We start from the raw sequence: 18,671 nt of genomic DNA, 5'->3' as shown, positions 1-18,671 counted from the left end.
GGTATTTCTGCTTCAAAGATAAAATGGATGTACTCTTTGAAACAAAATCATGTCTGTTCTGAAATCACTTACCAAAATACTAAGTTGTCAGAGTACTGACCTGTCACTGAAATTAAGTTTTCAGATGATAATAAAATTATTTTGAGAAAATTGTGTTCCAGAATTTTTTATTTTTTTCCTTAAAAGCTTTGAGCATTGTAACATCACAATGCATTTTCTTTGTTAAATTAGGTCAGCAAATTGACTTTATTTTCTCAGACAGGTAATAATTCCATTATAAAAAAAACAGAATCAACCAAATAAAAGTAACTTTTTTGAATGTTACTGCAGGGTTTCCTGCAATATATAAAAAAATAATGGGAGTTTTCCCAGTTCTAATGAGATAAATATATTCAATTTGCAGAAATTCTAGTATTTCTGAAATTATGAAATATTCTAGTAGAAAATATTTGGAATATTTGGAATAATTTGTTCGGCTCTTCTGTACATATTTGGAATCCAAGGCATTAAGACTACTTACAGATGCCATTTCTACTTTTCACTAGCATGTCATTAACAGTTTTAAGAAGCGCGCAGGAATAGCTTTGTTGGGGTGTGTGGTGGGGAAGAGAAGAGCACTGTGTCTTTATGACCTGCTGAATGTTGGAATAACATCCCTTCCATCCTTTATGTAATCTTTATGTAACTTCTAGTCTCCTTTCTTTACCACTTTGCAGTTCTCTGGGCATCCCTAGAATGTACCAGTTTATAGGGCCAGTAATTTATGGAGGCATAGGAGTCCAGGGGCTTGATCAAGTACCCACTGAAGGACAGGGTAAGATTCTCCTCCTGGCTTTGGTAGAAGCTCCATGGTAGAAGCTTGACTGGTTTGTGAATAGTCTAGTTCAAGTCCTCTGTGAATAGTTTAGTTCCAGCACAACCAGAAGTCGCTGACAAACTGATAAACTGTTTTAAACTGTTTTCATTATCTTCAACCGCAACTTCTACCGCAAGAAATGGCTTGATGTATTGGGTTGCAGTTTGTAGATTATAACAGATGCTTTGTGTCATGATGGTAATTACGTTGTTGCTATGTATCCATTACATGATTTTACAGATTATGTCTCTGCAGACATTTATGCAATATTGTGAACAGGCCAACTCAAGCAATAACTCCAAAGAGCAATGTGGAATCATTATTCAATTAACGTTTAATATTTCTATTGTTGAGGGATTCAAACTGCCACCTAGTACTTCTAGCCTTTTTAAAATGAGTACTTACCTAACTGCTTATCTTAACTGAAAAACATTTACCATTTCATTAAAAAAAATCTGTAGACTGATGTAATACTTAATGTACTATATATATGTTTGTGTCAGTGTATTAATACCAAATGTTCTGAGTGGTATTTACACAAATGCTTGTAGAAGAAAACATAACATTCCTTTTCCTTTGGAATTGCTCTTCCTAGGGAATACAGTTTCTGATAGAAAATGACCTCCTGCAGAACACTGCAGAAGACATTGCACAGTTCCTTTACAAAGGAGAAGGATTAAATAAAACGGTAATTGGAGATTACCTCGGTGAAAGGTAAAATAAAAATATTGAAAATGTTATTCTTGAGTTTACAAAGCATACTTACAGATTTTGGTAGTTACCTTTCCCTTCACAGGCTGCATGAGAGCGCTACTGTACTGCTCTGTGATCTATAAAAGCTACTGGGGGAAGTAAAACTGCTGCAGTATTGTGACAGGGTTTTTTCTGTTAGGTTGTTCTTTTTAAATGGGTATATTGTGGAATAATACTGAATTAATCGTAACTTACTATTTTGAGAAAATACCCTTAGATTTGGCTGTAGTGCAGAATTTAATACCACAAGCTTTTGGAATGTCTGAGAACTGCAACAGTTCTGGTAACTCTTGATGCTGTGCCCAGACAAGATGTGATTTACAATCACCAATAATTGGGACAGCAGTTATACGCGGGCTTTAGTGTTGTCATCTTCTGGGCACACATACTTCCCATTAGTAAGGAGGCATCACAAATGGCAGCTGCAGCATATCCTTGTCAGTCCTAGTACAATAAACATGCAACATGCATATTTATGCACACTATTGCAAAACAGAGTCAAAATGCAAATTACTCCCATTGCTGTGCAACCCAGGAATTGATCTTGAAAAAAGGTAGCAGAAAGAGACAGAAGTGACGCGTGGGGTGCAGTATGTGTATCTATATGCTTGCACATGTTCCAGATCAGATACCAGTTACAGAGGTTTAAAAGTTGACTCATTTGGGATATACTCCTGTAGTGATATGTTCTGGCAGATCCCTTTTGAGGCACCTGTAATCTTGTTAACAGCATCAACAGCTTAGCTTGTGCGCAGCAATTTCCTCCATGCTTTAATGGTGTCAATGAAAGTTTTTACTGTAATATGTAGATTTTGAAAATAGATCTTGGCTATGAAGTTTCTGTATAGTACATGTAGACATTTCAATAATTTTTATACAACAGCAGCATGTTGTTTCTCTTGAATATTTGGACTATCAGTATTATAAAATCACTTATATGTTAATGTCCATAATTGCAAAACTGTAACAAAGCTTGTATAAAAGAGTCTGTGTTTGAGAGCTGCATTCTATCTTGGTATTGTCATCTGAAATGCTTCAAATTTTTCTAGTCTTATTTCCAGAACCCCTGCACCAAGCAGAAAGGTTTTACCAGTATGTCCAAGCCCACTGGAATGATCAGTGATATTTCTGTGACTATTCATAGGTTCACATTGAAAATTAAAATATTGCTCGTTCTTCTGTATCCCTGGCAGGGATGCTGCTGAGCAGCACTGTGGTCTAATCTGAAAATGCAGTATTTCTTAATATTGAATATATATACAGATAAATATGCAGTTCACTTTTATCTCCTAGGCTTTTCAAGGCTTAAATAGAAATGTAGTTGATTTGATCAGGAAATTTGTATACATCAGCTGGATAATAAAATTAACCTACTGCTGCTATTTTGCCACAAGGCAGAAGCAGCCTATCCACTTTAAGGAACAGTTGAAGTAAAATTTAATTTTTTTTTTTTTGCTTTAAAGTAGGCTTTTATTCAGTCTGTCCAGTCAGTCTTAATTGTTTTGGGTTTGGTTTTTTTCATGTTTCTTAATTTCTGTGAAGGGTGTAATATTAATATAGTAATGGGAAAGCAAATAGTATTTGTCTCTGTTCTTCACTTATTAGTAAGGAGGGCTGAAGGTGAAGAGATGACAGTCTGATTTTCAGGAATGCGTATACAAATTTCAAGGTAGTCAGGTCTAGAATGGGGATTTGGTTCATGATAATCCTTTGAACTGCAATATTAACTTCCTAGCATCCTAGTAATTTTTATTTATGTTCCTCTGAAAATGCAATAGACCTTTAGGTCCTGAGATAAAATAAATTCCCTGGAATAAAACAAAATGTGACAACTGAGGTGGTCTTAAGCAGCTAGTTTTGCTTTTGTGACTACCTCAGAAACGGGCTATTAAGTGATTTATGCTATACAAATGGCAGTGCATATTATTGATGAGTTTTTACTGAGTTACTTTCTATTTATTTATCAAGACACTTGGAGTCTGAGGACATTCTCTTTTACTTTGCCACTCCCTCTTGGGGGCTCATCATGAATTATTTCTGCATTGTAGCTAAATATAGCTGAAGACAGCAGCAAGATAGTCAACAGAATGAAATATTTGTTTAACATTCTGCCATAAAGAGAGATATTTTAAATTACTGACTTGTACAGTGTTATGGCACTGAGCAACCTGAAAAGAAGTGAATGGTAAAATGGAATGGGATAATACCTAAAAATGTACAATAAATAAGGGATTAATTACATCCTATAAAAGATTAGAGAGTTATTTGTATGTTTGTAAGCCTTCATTTATTGTTTTTAAGTGGCTTCCTAGACCTTTCACGATATTTGGCTTGTGTCTTTGGAGCTGTACCTAGCACAAGTATCACTATTAATCTAGTCTATGTTAAAACCTGGAAGTGCAAAATTTAGAGTATAAGGCTAATATTTGTTCTGAATTTCTGCAGCTTTCCATACACATAAACAAAATAAATATTGGGCTTAAAGTAACAAAGTACCCCAGTTGAATAGTTTCTTTCATTATACTGTTATAACACTTTACTGCACTGAAAACTTGTGAAATAAAGTTGAACCTTTAAATGCACTTGAAAGTGCTTTACTAAATCTGATGAGAATTACCTCATTTTGCTTGACAGAGGTGATGTGTTTTTCTGTTTACAAAATGGGGACATCTCAATGAATGAATAATTTGTGTTAAGGTACTTGTGAGTGTTACTGAGCAGTCTGGCTATGCAGTTAGTCAGAAATGCAACACAAGTTCTGGTGGGTTCACACCTTTCTAATTTTGGGTGGAGGTTGATATGCAGCATTCTGTCTTGGTGATGTATTTAAAGCACACCCTGTGGATTATAAACCTTTATGCTTCTGGCATATGAACTGAGTGATGGCATAGGCTAAATACTGTCTGCATCCAAACAATTTTGGGTTCATTAATGTTTAAATGTTACTTTTTCATTTCAATATCTCTGTATCAAAGCAAAATTTGGCTCATGTTTTGCATAGCAGTATAAAAGCTAGGTGAGAAGAAGCCTGTTCAAACCCTATTCTGACTCTAATAAACTCCCATTGTAACAATTTTTGAGAATGGAGTAAGAATATAGTACGTACCAAGTAGTTCTTTTACAAAGCTGTTCTTTTTCTTAGGTACAGTCAGTACCCAAAGTACTCATCTTTGTACATAAACTAATACATTGCTTTAATATTTTCTGTTCTTAGAGGAAGAAAGAGGATAGTTTGGTTTTCATGTGTTGAATGGCTAAAGAAATTAATCTCGTGTTGACTACTGTTTAAGAGTTCATGACATAATTTTTGCAAAAGACATTTTACTGGATAAATTTATTTGGTGTCATCCCATATCAAAGCAGGTGCAGTAATAATAAATGGAAAGTGGGAAAGGCCAGGCCATTTTGAGTCATTTAAATAAGTGGTGCTAAAATTGGTTTAAGTATACTGGCTCTAATGGGCAGAATGCCTCTCAAATTTGTAAGCTATTTCTGATTACTTGAAATGTATGTTTCTGATTACATTGAGATGAAATGTCAGTATGAACATTTATTTTCTTCCTTATTCTTGAAAGCAAATAGAGATAACTAAGAATTCTTTAAAGTTTGGAATAGTAATTGTCTATTTGCATTTTTGTCTTTCATAGAGATGAATTTAATATTAAAGTTCTTCAGGCTTTTGTTGAACTCCATGAGTTCGCTGATCTCAATCTTGTACAAGCCTTAAGGTGAGTAAATTCTTTCTTTTGACCTGAGCTTTCTTTCTTGAACTGTGCGTTCATGTTAGTCCCTGTGTTGATTTATTCATCAGAAAGTTGATCTACAGCTTGGCACGATTATACGCATTACTATGGAAGTTAGCAGAGACAGCTCTTTTTTAACCCTTCCAATTGCTTGTGTGTGTGCTGCCTTTGAAGGTGAAACCTTCTAATTATTTAAGTTCAATACAAACAACTAAACAAACACAAACAAATAACTTTTTGGTGTGCCTGCCATATGTGGACATTTGAGGATCTGCTTCATATCTTAGCACTGAGATAGGTAAAAAACAAACTCCTAACCCAAACACATAATTTTGTTTGTTGCCCTCTTTCTTCTTTCCTTCCACCTCAGTTTATTCCTCTGGGCAAAGAAGGGGTGGAATTCTGTTGACCATAATCTGTCATTATGTTCAGTTTCAAAGAGGTAAACTTTGAACCAAGTTATTTCTACTTCCCTCAGTTTCCCACTTGTCATGTGAATGAAAGTATAATATTTTAGTATACTTTTTTCCCTTGCTAAGTGAACAGTTTACTTGACTTCTCTGGGATGCTGGCATGCAGTGACCTCGTGAAGTCCTTTCTTGTCTTAGTGGAAATCTATTATAGATCTAACAACTTGATTTAGATAGTTCTGCCAATTTCATTGTCACTAGTGACGCCATCCTGACACCAGATAAATTGAAATGTCCATGCGATCCTTATCTCTGGTGCAGAGTCTTGTGATATGGAGTCAGAACAGCTTTGCTATGGCTGAGTGATGGTAACTTGAGCTGCCTGAGGCAGGAGCTAAGGAAGCCTTTTCTCTGTCTGCTGAAGCTTTTCTGGGAGGCTTCATATTTCTATCTCTTTTTCCCAGTTTAACGTTAGGTTTAACTTTATTCTTCTTAGCAGCTGCTACTATTAAATGTTTGTATTTTGGTAGCTTACAAAATTCGTGATCTGGGTTGGAACCCTGCATGAGGTGAGTAAAAGACAGTATATAGAGATGACAAACTAAAGATGGCCTGTGACACTTTAATGTCCTAAAATGAAAACTGATGAAGACAGGAATAAATGGTTACTATATTGGCACCCACTGTACAGGGAATATCAAGAACTTGTTTTGCATGGCAGAGCATGTAACTTTGCTGGTTTAGATCCTGTTTTAATTCAGATAATTTGCTAAGAAGTTAAAAAATGTTAAATTCATTGGAGCTTTTTAGCGCCACAGTGTGCCAAAAGTAAATTTGTGAAGACTTCTGTCCTGTATGCATTCCAGTGTACCTATAGGTAGAAATAGTAACTTATGAAAGTAAAAACTGTATTCCAGTTCATGCTGCCAAACAGGAGCACAGATCTCCTGTGTGTATTACAAAATTACTGATACAATATCATGAATCTTTCTTTTTAAGACCTACATCTGATTCTTGCAGGGTGAGCTTACACTAGACAGACAGCACCTCTCTAAGCATTGGGGGTTTTCTTGTTACTATTTTTAAAATGTTCTTGATGAGTTCAAGTAAAGATGTTAAGTGCTTTTTGTATTCCTTGCTTCTCTTCCCTACCAGAAATATTTTCTGTAATGTGTCTTTTTACATTGTAAGTAAAGTCTAGCTGGGTGTGTATTGCTTTTAGTAGCCAGGAAACACAGGAAGGATTGGTCTGATTGTTTCCCCATAGCAGCCTTACAGCAAAAATGGGATGCATACAGAAAATTGTTTACTAGTCTGGAAAAGAGTCTCAGAATATGAACTGCTATATTATCTTGCCTGATAGCATGCAGTGTTGCTGGCTGAACTCATGGGCTAGCCATCTGTGCATGTTGCTTTATAATAGCTCCTGACTTGTGTGTTGAGAGATTGAGAACATATTTCTAGGATGTTTTATATAGACATTGCTGTTTGGTTGGTTTTGTGGTTGCTTTTTTTTTTTTCTTGTTAGTTTCTGATTATTGGTCGTATATACTGAATATATAAACCTTGGAGTGAGTCTAAAGACTGTTCTTCCCTTCTGTAGGCAGTTTCTGTGGAGCTTCAGACTCCCAGGAGAGGCTCAAAAAATTGATCGTATGATGGAAGCTTTTGCTTCACGCTATTGCCTTTGTAACCCAGGAGTCTTCCAGTCTACAGGTGAGTCACAGGACATAACAGGAGTTCTTAAGTGTGTGTATATGTATTTTATTTTAATTTTTAATCATATATGTTCTTCTGCATCTGATGCAAGGAGATGATGTCTAGTTTGGAAGTTCAGGATAAAATAATGTGTGAAATGATAAATTTCTCAGAATTGAGAAAATGCAACTGGCTAATTCTATACTTTGTTTCCAGGAGGTGCAAGCTTATGGCCAGAATGCAGTTCCATTGCTAAAACTTCAACATTATATATATTTAAGCCAATTAAAGTATGAAAGCTAATAGAACTTTGAAATACTGCACAGAAGACCCTGGCATTTTGGCATTGTTGATCTGTTTAGTTATATATGATCATAGCTCGCTGTTGATCACTTTGAAGAGCATCCATGCTAGGAAAGGGTTGATGTAAAGCAGGTCTGCAACAGCTACAGAGGAAAATACATATTGAAAACAACATGCTGAAGATGCAAACACATTTTCCTCTCTGTAGCAGAGAGGTTTCCATCCTGCTTTTTCTTAAAATAGACCTTGTACTTGAATTCTGGGAGAATTTACTATAATCATAACTACATCAAGAGGCAGGATAAGATCTCTGTTGTCATCTTGCATGCCAAGAAACTGAGTCAGTGTCATTTTCAGCCTGTTTAAATATAGGTCAACTACTATTTTGAAGAAACTATTCTTTGGAGAAAGCTTTGTAAGTACTTTTAGTAAGAGTCTGATTGACAAGATCTACTGGTATGATTTGGGCAAAATCTGTGTGCAGCAAATGTTTTGCACAACAGCACTTCAGTGTTTCAAGTGAAATGTTAATTTAGGGTGATAGCAATGATTTCAAAGATTTCAAAGAGGTGTTTTTTGTTTGGTTTTTTTTTTATTATTCTCTTGTACTGTTTTTCACTTACTGGCTTTTAAGTTGAATGGTTCCATATTTTTTTTTCTTTTTAGGCTTACTTCAGCAGTTTAAAGAAAGATTTGAGACTTTGCTTCCATGTATAGTTTTTTATATTTAAGAGTTTTTGACTACCTTTGTCTTTATCAGTCAGGGTGAGCTTATATATTCATTTCACAGGTTTGCACTTCAACACATAGAAAGATAACTCCTTCAAATTTTATTTCAGATACATGCTATGTGCTTTCATTTGCGATCATTATGCTGAATACCAGTCTGCACAACCACAATGTAAGAGATAAACCAACAGTAGAGAGGTTTATTTCTATGAATCGTGGAATTAATGAAGGTGGAGACCTTCCAGAAGAATTACTACGGGTAAGTTCAACTGGGTAAGACAAGTCATAGTTTTGTGGTTTTAATAGGAAACTTAGAAGCATGTGCAAAAATTCTCAGTCAAATTTGTTAAGGGAAAGTAAGTAGAACATTTTTTAGCATGCATAACCATTTGAGTAGCGGAAAGAAGCATTTTCTGATATTAACAGCTGCTTTGAGCTAGTTCTCCCTATGTTCAAACTTCTGTTGAAGAGAGGAGATTCCAGGGAAAATACTGTATATCAGTCAGTAGTTTGCTGATGGCAAAGTTCTTGTGGAATTGGCTCCTTATGGAAAAAAGAAAAAATATTTCTGGATAAGTCAGAAAAAGCTGGAAAAAATAGTAAAAATCATTGTTTCATCATTGCCTCCTGTTCCTTGAGATATTAGTAAAAATACTTATTTATCTAAGACACTGGTGGTCTAACCATTTTCTGAAAACCCAGATTCAGTTGGCAAAACTTGTACTAAATGAGAGCTGAAGCCTCTGAAATACTGAATGCTGAAGTTAAAGATCTTTGCAAAGAGTGCTTATAAAATATGTAAAAAGAGGTACTTGTTTATAGTGGAGTCATTTAAAATCAAACTTAATCAAAATAGTAAACAGAGATAGATAAGGGATTGTCCAGATTGTTATGGATATTGTTTACTATGGTTTTTATAGAGTCTGAGAGGCAATATGATGTCCTGGTTGCATTTGCTGTTAGATGTTTGTTAATGACTTTTTTTTACTCTTTTTTTTTATTCTTGTAGAATTTATATGAAAGTATTAAGAATGAGCCATTTAAGATCCCAGAGGATGATGGAAATGATCTAACGCATACATTTTTCAATCCAGATAGAGAAGGCTGGCTGCTGAAACTAGGTTAGTTATAAGGCCGTTTTGCTGCGACGTGTTTGTTCATTATTAGCATGTTTGTTGCTTTTTGTCTATCTTCTTTCTTGTGAAGGTAATAGGATTAACTTTTTAATTTGTATTTAAAAATTGATGAACCAACATAAGTAACCCCTTTACATCTGAATGTTGTTACTTCTTATTTTACATATCCAAATTGATCTTGTTTCAAACTTCAGAGTTCTATTTCTGATATATGAGAAGTAAAACTCAGTGACAAAAGGGAAACGCTGTATGGTATTAACACATGCTGTGACTGATAAATAGCAACTAAGTCTCTGTAAGGTCATTTCAGAAAACTGTGATATTTCAACTCAGTTTTCTGTGTACAAAAAAGGATTTCTCTTCAAACAGTTATTTTTGTATGTCTTTATTTTTCCATATTATTTGTGAGTTTCTCTTGGTTTGGTTTTGGCTATGATTTTTTAATGAGTGGTTTAAATGTGCCTTCTTGTTTTCCTTATGGCCTATGACCTATCACCTTTCTGTTCTGTGACTGGCTGTCTCTGCTTATTCTGCGTTAGGAGGTACGTATCGGATTGCTTTCCAGTCCCATCCTTTTCAGTTGCTCATTCTTTTATTTTCCTCCTCCTTCCTTGTGTTTTCTTCTTCTTTTTTTCTTTTTTCCTTTTTTTTAAATCAAATTTCTAGTAGCATTTTACTTTTTCACTCAGTGTCACTAACAGTATCATCAGTGGTACTCTGACTGGCATGTCAGTGTCTGGCTTACATGCAAGTATGTTCTGGAAAAGAAGAAAGTGCTTACACGTAAAGGAGAAAAATAAAGATGACTATTCTTGTTCTTTTCTTGTTCAATGAATAACATAAGAGGGAAGAATGATTTCTACCAAGAGAAAACAACATCTTACTCTTGTAATGAAGTTTCAAGGTGATATTGTTCCTTGTATGTCAATTGGATTATTGAAAGATTGATTTCATTTGAACTATGCATTTATAAAAACTGTTATTTTGCTTTTTTATTTTCCTTTGTAAATACGGTCTTTAGCTTACTTAACAAAATCTTGAATGAGCACCAAATTTAGGGTCGTGGAAACCTCTGGTAATTTTCAGTCTCCTGGCACTACAAGATGCCTTTGTTCACAGACTTTTTTTAGAGTTGTTGGGATTCATGTTCTCCCTTGGGCTTAGGGATTTTTTTTTCGTTTATAAAGGAGACTGAAATTTTGTTTTCACATTTGTTTTTCAATGAAATAAGCCTCATTATATAAAAACACCCCTACACACTCCAGTAGAGCCAGTTGTTGACCATTTTAACGTGTAACTGCTTGTTAAAGTAGAAGGAACTTTGCACTTGGAGAAGGATGACTAAAGTGTGAAAAGGGATGTGTGGTGCATGTGGGGTGAGTAGTATGGTGAAACTAGAGCCTGGGTAGAGCCATGGGCCCACTCTGTTGATTGCACCTGAAAACTGGTGGTCATGCTAGTGCTGGAAAGAAATAGATGTGAAAAGGAAGCATTTGGCATTCGTTCACGTGCTCTCTGATGTCTTATTTTGGCCTCTGCACTACAGATGTTATAGAGCTGTTTGTCTTTCTAACTACAAAAAAGGAAAACTCTTACTTTTTGACGTGTGTTGACTCAGCTGGCACAATTTCAATTACTTTGCAGATTTTCTTCATTTTGTAGCACAAGACGATAGCTATCTCAACAGCAAAGGCTTTCAAAATTATGTAGATAATGTGCTTTCTGGAGAAGAGGCTGGGTATAAGCCCATGCTGTGCATATTTCTATTGCTGGTGCCCTTTCATATACATATACTGAGACTGCAAGCAAGAGTAAGAATGTGTGTAGAGGAATGACAGTTTCGGAAGAAGCTGTCAATAAAAGATCTAATAAAGATCAATAAGAGATCTAATAAAAATAGAGGAACAAAGAAATTGAAAGAAATAGTGACTGAAAGTCAGCGAGAGCTGCCAGCTACTTCTGTACAATCCATCTCTGGCTCTGGCACAAGGTCAGTAAAATCAGCTTTTTATTATGTACACGGTAGATGAGACAGCGTACAGAAAACCCAATAGTAAAAGCGTGTGTGAAACAGCAGGGTGTGGCACATAACACTCCCATGACATGAATATCCACATGAATAAAGAAATTAAACATATCCACAAGCCTCTGGTGAATCAGCCTCTGGTAAAGCTGTGCTTCCGTGAAAGACTGCATTTTTTTCAGCTCACACAGGCTGGGACAAATACATTTTACTAGTTTAGGTGCACTGACCAGAAATAAGCCTGGCAATCTTTCTGTTTTCATTTTCTTTCTTTCTGGGTTTTTTTTTGTCTTTTTTCTTTTTCTGTTCTTTCTTTCTTTTCTTTTTCTTCTTTCTTTTCTTTCTTTCCGTTGGGTTTCCTATTTGCTAGGAGGCTTAAGCTGTATGTTGAGAGTGCTGTCTCAATCCACATTGTTTGCATTTTTACAGTCCTTTCTGTTGGGAAACACTTCTTGTGAAATGGGTAGGGTTTCCTTCAGTTCTGGAAAACAGTGATATGAAAAGTTTCAGTATTGTTGAAATGCAAAGAAGACTGACTCTACTGCTGTGTGAGCATTTAAGTGCTTAGCTGTTAAAGAGTTGAAACAGAAAGTTCATCTAAAACTACAAATATGACTAAGACATGTTGGAAACCTTGAGTATATTATGACAGTATTTTGTATTTGGTATTTATTATAGTCAACTCTTCCCATTTATCTGCTTGTGCCCCTCTGTTTAGTATTGCAGCTCCCCATATTGATTATCCTCTGAGCAGGACATGGATATCATGAAACTTTCATGTACTGTTAAGATTCAACTATCCTAAAGAGCACCCTAGTTTTCCAGGCTGGCAGTGGGTTTTAGAAAGCTGAGAGGGTGCAAATGCTTTTGGAGAGTTTGCTGCTCTGAATTGTTCAGAGGTGACTTTGTGTAAGTCCTGCCTAAACCTGGCAGCCGGACAGCAGTTCTGGTTTTATCTATGTAGATTCAGCTGGTTCCTTTATATAGACATCTTTATCGTGGTAAACCTAAATTATCATTCAGTTCTACACTGTCTGGTGTAATGAATATGAATGCTACAAGTAAAAAACTGAAAGCTGCTGAGTGCTCATGAATCATTGCTCAGGGCAGCTTGAGACATTGTGAGCTTTTAGATTTTTCTGCATCATAATTATTAGTGGTGGCACCATGAAGTTTTCTGCTATCCACTTCAAGGTATTTTGAAACTGTAGTCTGTGCTCTGTCTCAGTGTCCAAGTTACAGTCATTTTGCACAGTGAGGCATTTCCTTGCCTAAAACAGCCTCTCCTGGCAAACAGCTTGATTTATGTAATATTTTCATCTAGTTTGAGGGAAACTATGACATTATTCCACCAAACTGGAGGGAAATGATTCAAGCCAGACACATGATCGCATTCTTTTCTTCTGCCTGTCAGGCAGTTACTGAGAACTTGGAGATTGTTCAAAAGCGTCACATATGGGCCCATCCGCCAGGGATGGGCCTTGAGAGGATGCCCTCTCTCTCTTCCCTAATCTGGGGTAAGAGAATAGTGGTGGTTGATCAGGAAACTGGTGCCCTCTGGTACCTGCCTTGTTCTTGTAGTAACTGATGCTCTTCCAGGTTGAGGCAGTCACTGATGTGGTTGCGGGAAACTTCTTTTTCAGAGAAATACAAGCTTTGATGCAGATCACCTGTACAGTTTGTGAGTCCATTCTGCCTAGTTATCAACATGAGAAATAAACATTCTTGATGAGAAGAAAAATCATTCTTGATGGTGCATCTCTCTCTTTCCCCTTTAAAACTTCATATAAAGGTGCTGAATTTTTGGGTAGAATTTTCTAACTTCAGACACATTGCTGCCTTTAGTCCTAAGACTATTTTTAATGTTTAAATGTGTGTTTCCTGAGTTTTGCCAGTTGTTTTTCCCTTTAGTTGTAGGCTTCTTTTACCTTTGTTCTCTAGTCTGTACTTTGCCCACAGTTGGGGGAAAAAAAATCCCATGTTGGGTTATGTAGGTGAAGAGAGTTTCTGTTCCTCTTTCTGTACCTTATGCCTTGCTGTGGCCTTTTCTTGTGGTTTCCTTAAATTTTCATCTACAAGATATAATGCTGCTTTATTTTCTTGAGAAGTCTTTGCATTTTAATTAATCAGCTTAATCTTTCAGAAGTACATCACTTATATCTCTCCATTGCTATAAATGTTTATGGATTCATACTTTGATTTTCTTGATCCTCTTCTGCTAACTTAATTCCTTTCAGTTTTAATCTTTAAAAGGCTGGAAGCTGGAATAAGATATGAAGTATGGTACTAAACTCTTTGTTATTTTGTGAGCCTACAGCAATCTTGGCCAAAGAAAAGAATGTTTTGTTATCACGAGTTCTTACCCATTAATCTTGCCTACAGTATTTATGGGCCACAAAGCCTTATCAACCAGCTTCTTGGGTTTCAGCCCATTGTAAAGGCATATTAAATGCTTGTTATATGGTGACCTCTGCAGACTTGGTGAGTACAGGTTAGATTGCCTTTCAAGCTTTATTAGCATTTCTGTGCTGTTGACAGCTGCAGCAAAGCAGTGGAGTGGGGACACAGATTCTTACATGTGAGAATAGTTTCTTATCCTGCCAAAAACTCCAACCTTGCTGCTTTTTTTCCTGTAACTCAGTTTAGTGGAGCAGAGACTTAAGGTCTATTTCCGCAACTCACGTGAATGTTGTAACACCATGAGCTACTTCCTGGCTCTTCTAGGGAGAAAGGAGCAGTGAGAGGGATGCCTTTGGAAATACTTGATCTTCTTTCTGGCTTCAACATCAATACTACCTTGGAGCTGGGAAATGTTTCATGACAAAAGCTTCATCAAAGCTGCAGCATGATTTTACAAAAGGTTTCAGGTTTGAGAAATACGGCTTTTCCCAAGGGGCAGGGAGGTGTTGCCAGGAAAAACTTAAGCAAACTCAACTGTAATTTACTACTTGGCATTTCATATTGTTCTAGGAGGTGTGTGGTTTATGTCCATTGTTCCTGCTTAAAATTATTAGCAGGTATTCTTTTTAACTATATGGTTATTACCTGCTTATTTTTCTTATTGTGTTTTGACATGGGAAAAGTTTGAGGAAAACCTTTGCTCAGTTTAAGCTGCCTCTGTGATAGTTACCTATTTGCCTGTTTGTTTCATCTTCTACTGAACTGTTTTTCTACTGGAACTAGGCAAGCCATGACATTTGATGCAAGCTCATGTTACCTGTTAGCCTGATGAGTTTGTGCCCTAAAAATGTTAAATGATGTTAACCTTAGAGAGCAGAACGTGACTTAAAAGTCCTGGCAATGAACACTGGGTTGTATGAAAATATGTCATGTTATTGTGATAGCAAGGACTGCCTTGGCAGTCACCTTGACTCAGCTGCTGCTTATTCATTGATCTGGAAGTGAGTCAAGATGAAGTAAAGTACTTCCTGATACTTGAACCAGCTCTCAGTCAAGGTGATGGGAATTTTCCAGTAACTCATGTGTCAGTTTGAATGTTTCTACAGTGCTTTACTTAAGGATCTGTCACAGTGGTTGCACTGAAATGCCACCAGTTCTTCCCTCACTCTCTCCAGTTCACTCATTCATTCTGTCACAGCTTCTGCATCTTGCACTATTTTGCCTTCTCTTATTTCACCACACCTGCTTGCAGATTAAATTTTTCTTAAAATACATGTGTGTGTATGTAGTAGAAACATAAAAGTTTATTGCGCATGTTGAGCATTGCCGTGTGTTAGCACTGGGGTAATTGTGTAGGTTGTGAAACCAAGCAAAAGGAAGATACAATGTCCAACATACTTGGTTTACAGTGCAAACATGTGGTACACTGGTATGAAGAAATTTCATGAGAATTCCTAGAGTTGTTCTTTAATATTATTTGGATTTCTGTATTAAGAAAAATCCCAGCTATCTCAAGTAGAACAAAAAGATTTAAAAATTATGCTTATGTCTTAGATTTAGTTATATGACTTGAACTGAATGGGGGGGTGTGGTGTGTGTATTAATGGTACTCCTTTATGTGTGGTATTCAACAGCAAGATCAACTGTTTTGAAATGTTGGATTAATGAGATTAAATCACTGCTGAATGGATGATGCACAGGTGGTGACATAATCCTGTAGTCAGATAACTATGGTGGAGCTAAGCCCAGAACATGTGAATGTTTTATCTGCAGTTGTCCTTCCTGGAAATGAGTTTGAAAAATAATGTGCTTGTGGACTGCTAGACATGTTTTGAAGTAGCCAATGGCAGAAAACCAGCTGAAAGCTCCAAGACAGTAATGTGCGTTTCTAAAGGGGACTGTTCCTTACAATGTGACATTAGTGGGTGTAAGAAAGAGGAACTCTATGGTCATTGTTTCTACCCTCTTAATGCAGGAAAAATTGGCATTTTTTGAGCAGTAGCTATTTCTTCTGTCAGGTGAACTCAGTGATGTATTAACCCATAAGGAGAACGTGCTTTTAAAATAGTAAATTATGACAGGTGACTAAAAATGGTACATTTGGCATAGGCTTTGCTCTTTGTTCATGGCACATATTTGTTCTACTAGTAATATTTATAAGGATCTTCTGCATTTGATCTTAAATTTAAAAGTAGAGATAGTTTCTTGACCACATGTATACTCCCAAGTTAAAGGAAGATGATAAAACACCCTTGATTTTACTGATGGGACCCTTTTCTTGTATGTGCTGTGGATAGGGCTGGTCCTGTTGCTGGAAACCAATTACTGGTTTTGCAACCAGGTAGTTACACAACTGATCCTGGAGCAAGCATGCAAGTGCTGTGTTTAGCTGCTTGCCAGCTTAAACCAGACACTGGTGATTGGCCTCCCTTTGCTGTAGCAGCACTGAATGCATTGTGATGGCATGGACAGAGGGGGAGCAGGCCTGACATTCATTCTCTGTAAGAGAGGAGACATTTGCAACTTTAGAGCATCCAGCTTTTGTGGCTGGTCAGCAACACCATAGTTCATGCTGCCTTGGGCATTTGATCTTAGCATGAGAGTTACAGTAACATGTTCCTCTAACCTCAGCTCATCTGTGCCTGATCCATTTAGGATGAAGTATTCAAGCTACATTTTGAAAACCAAGCAAAACTAAATCACTGTCTTACCCATTGTTGAAGTCTTGATGGTGACACAGGTTTAATTCAGCCATACCTTTGATTGTAGGGGGAAGAGTAAAAACATGGAAACGGAGATGGTTTATTCTGACTGATAACTGCCTGTATTACTTTGAATACACAACAGTGAGTATATATTACAGTGAACTTTGTTAGTAGTAAAGATATTTAAGTGGCTAATAACATGATATTGACCTTTTTTTTTTTAGGACAAAGAACCAAGAGGAATTATTCCATTAGAAAATCTTAGCATAAGAGAAGTTGAAGATCCTAGAAAACCGGTGAGATCTTTCTTCTCCCTTCTCCTCTTCTTTTTTTCTTTTAAGAACTAAACCTCATAGAAGTTAGTGTTAAATTAGGATGTTTGTCAGTTTTGGTTTGGTTTGTAAATTGATCTCTTCCATTTTTACCCTCCAGAACTGCTTTGAGCTCTACAATCCTAGTCATAAAGGTCAAGTAATTAAAGCGTGTAAAACTGAAGCTGATGGTAGAGTGGTGGAAGGCAACCATGTAGTGTACAGAATATCTGCTCCCACCCCAGAGGAAAAGGAAGAGTGGATTAAATCTATCAAGTGAGTTTAAAGTCTTAAATGTCTTTCAGAAATGAAGTGTAAAGTCTTTTTGGAGTAAGATACTAAGAATTTGTATTCTAACTTTGAAGAATTCTGCTCTGACAATATGCTCAAGGATTAAAGACAAACTACGTGGGGTTAACGGATCAAGAAGCAAGTGTCTTGTTACTGACTGGTCCCAAGGAAATAGTGCTGTTAATTCAGATGAGGAAAATATGGATTTATTACTTTTTAAGCAACTATAAAAGCCTGGTGTCTTTAACCCTAATTTTATGAGGTTCTTACTTCACCTGATAATTAACTTCAGTAACATTTATCTTAAACATGTTCACAGTGCAGCTTTAAACTTTCACAGCTTGACTTTATCTGGAAGGTTTGTAAAGCAGATGCACACCTAAAGAAATAAGAAATAGTCAAGATGAAGGTACAAATTCTTAGCAAATGACAGCTTAGTAACATCTTTTTCTAAAGAAATATTTGTGATGCTTAGAATTCAGTGGTCTATGATCTCATTAAGAGTGTGGAGTCATGCGCAGGGAAGAGAGCAAAATAGGTTTAGTTTTCAAAACCAGGTATCTGTTAACCAAACTGATGATTCTTTGTATTCTCTTCTAGAGCAAGTATTAGCAGGGATCCATTTTATGATATGCTGGCAACAAGGAAACGAAGAATTGCAAATAAGAAATAGAACATGATCAGCAGCTTTTATATCTGCCTCAACCTATAAATGAGCATACAGTTGAGTGATAATGTAAAAATTGGACAAACTAAATGAAGACAAGAACTGTAATTTTTTTATATATATGTACACTTTATTATAACATAAAAACGTGGCAAGACCTTTCAGGGTAAACAGTTATTGGCATATGATTTCAAGTACACTTTAAATCTCAGAGGATGATTATACTGGAACTTAATTCAACTGAAAACGTGGAAGCCTTGTTTTTACTTGTATTAGCTACAACTCCAGTTTACTTGGGTTGGGAGGGAAGGAATTCGAGCCTAATAGTAAAATGTCCTATAGCTGTTATTTGAGCATGTGTCCCATAAAAGGAGGAGCGATTGTAAGTCTTTTATCTCTCATTAAAATGTAGCATGGAAAGTGGAGTATGGTGTGATTTAGCACTTAATTTTTCTGAAAGCAGAAACCCCGCAATGTCAGTATTGGTCCTCATTCTTGTTTGTTTTGCAGTAAATGAACAACTGCGTACAGTTTTCATTTAGGATTTGCTCTCCTACCTTTACAGAAATAGCTTTTCTTCATCAGAAATGCAACTCCATGGTAGACTGGCAGCTACAGCATTAACTAGTTGTGCCAAAGCGTTTGG

At 36.3% G+C, this 18,671-nt stretch overlaps 1 protein-coding gene across 1 annotated transcript in view; it reads left to right on the top strand.

Annotated features, from left to right (window-relative positions):
• The window catches only part of CYTH3 (cytohesin 3), a 50,872-nt gene extending 32,422 nt beyond the window's left edge, over positions 1–18,450 (top strand). The window contains exons 5-13 of the mRNA XM_005143358.4: positions 1,452–1,570; positions 5,257–5,337; positions 7,366–7,478; positions 8,603–8,751; positions 9,502–9,613; positions 16,821–16,897; positions 16,981–17,052; positions 17,189–17,343; positions 17,959–18,450. Of these exons, the coding sequence (XP_005143415.1) occupies positions 1,452–1,570; positions 5,257–5,337; positions 7,366–7,478; positions 8,603–8,751; positions 9,502–9,613; positions 16,821–16,897; positions 16,981–17,052; positions 17,189–17,343; positions 17,959–18,031 (951 nt within the window). The 3' untranslated portion in view covers positions 18,032–18,450. The remainder of the gene's footprint in view (positions 1–1,451; positions 1,571–5,256; positions 5,338–7,365; positions 7,479–8,602; positions 8,752–9,501; positions 9,614–16,820; positions 16,898–16,980; positions 17,053–17,188; positions 17,344–17,958) is intronic.
• Positions 18,451–18,671: the final 221 nt, after the last annotated feature.

This window comes from Melopsittacus undulatus, chromosome 8, assembly GCF_012275295.1.
Source record: "Melopsittacus undulatus isolate bMelUnd1 chromosome 8, bMelUnd1.mat.Z, whole genome shotgun sequence".
Taxonomy (NCBI): Eukaryota; Metazoa; Chordata; class Aves; order Psittaciformes; family Psittaculidae; genus Melopsittacus; species Melopsittacus undulatus.
Note: the sequence above shows the minus strand (reverse complement) of the source record. Positions and strands in the feature narration are given on the sequence as shown.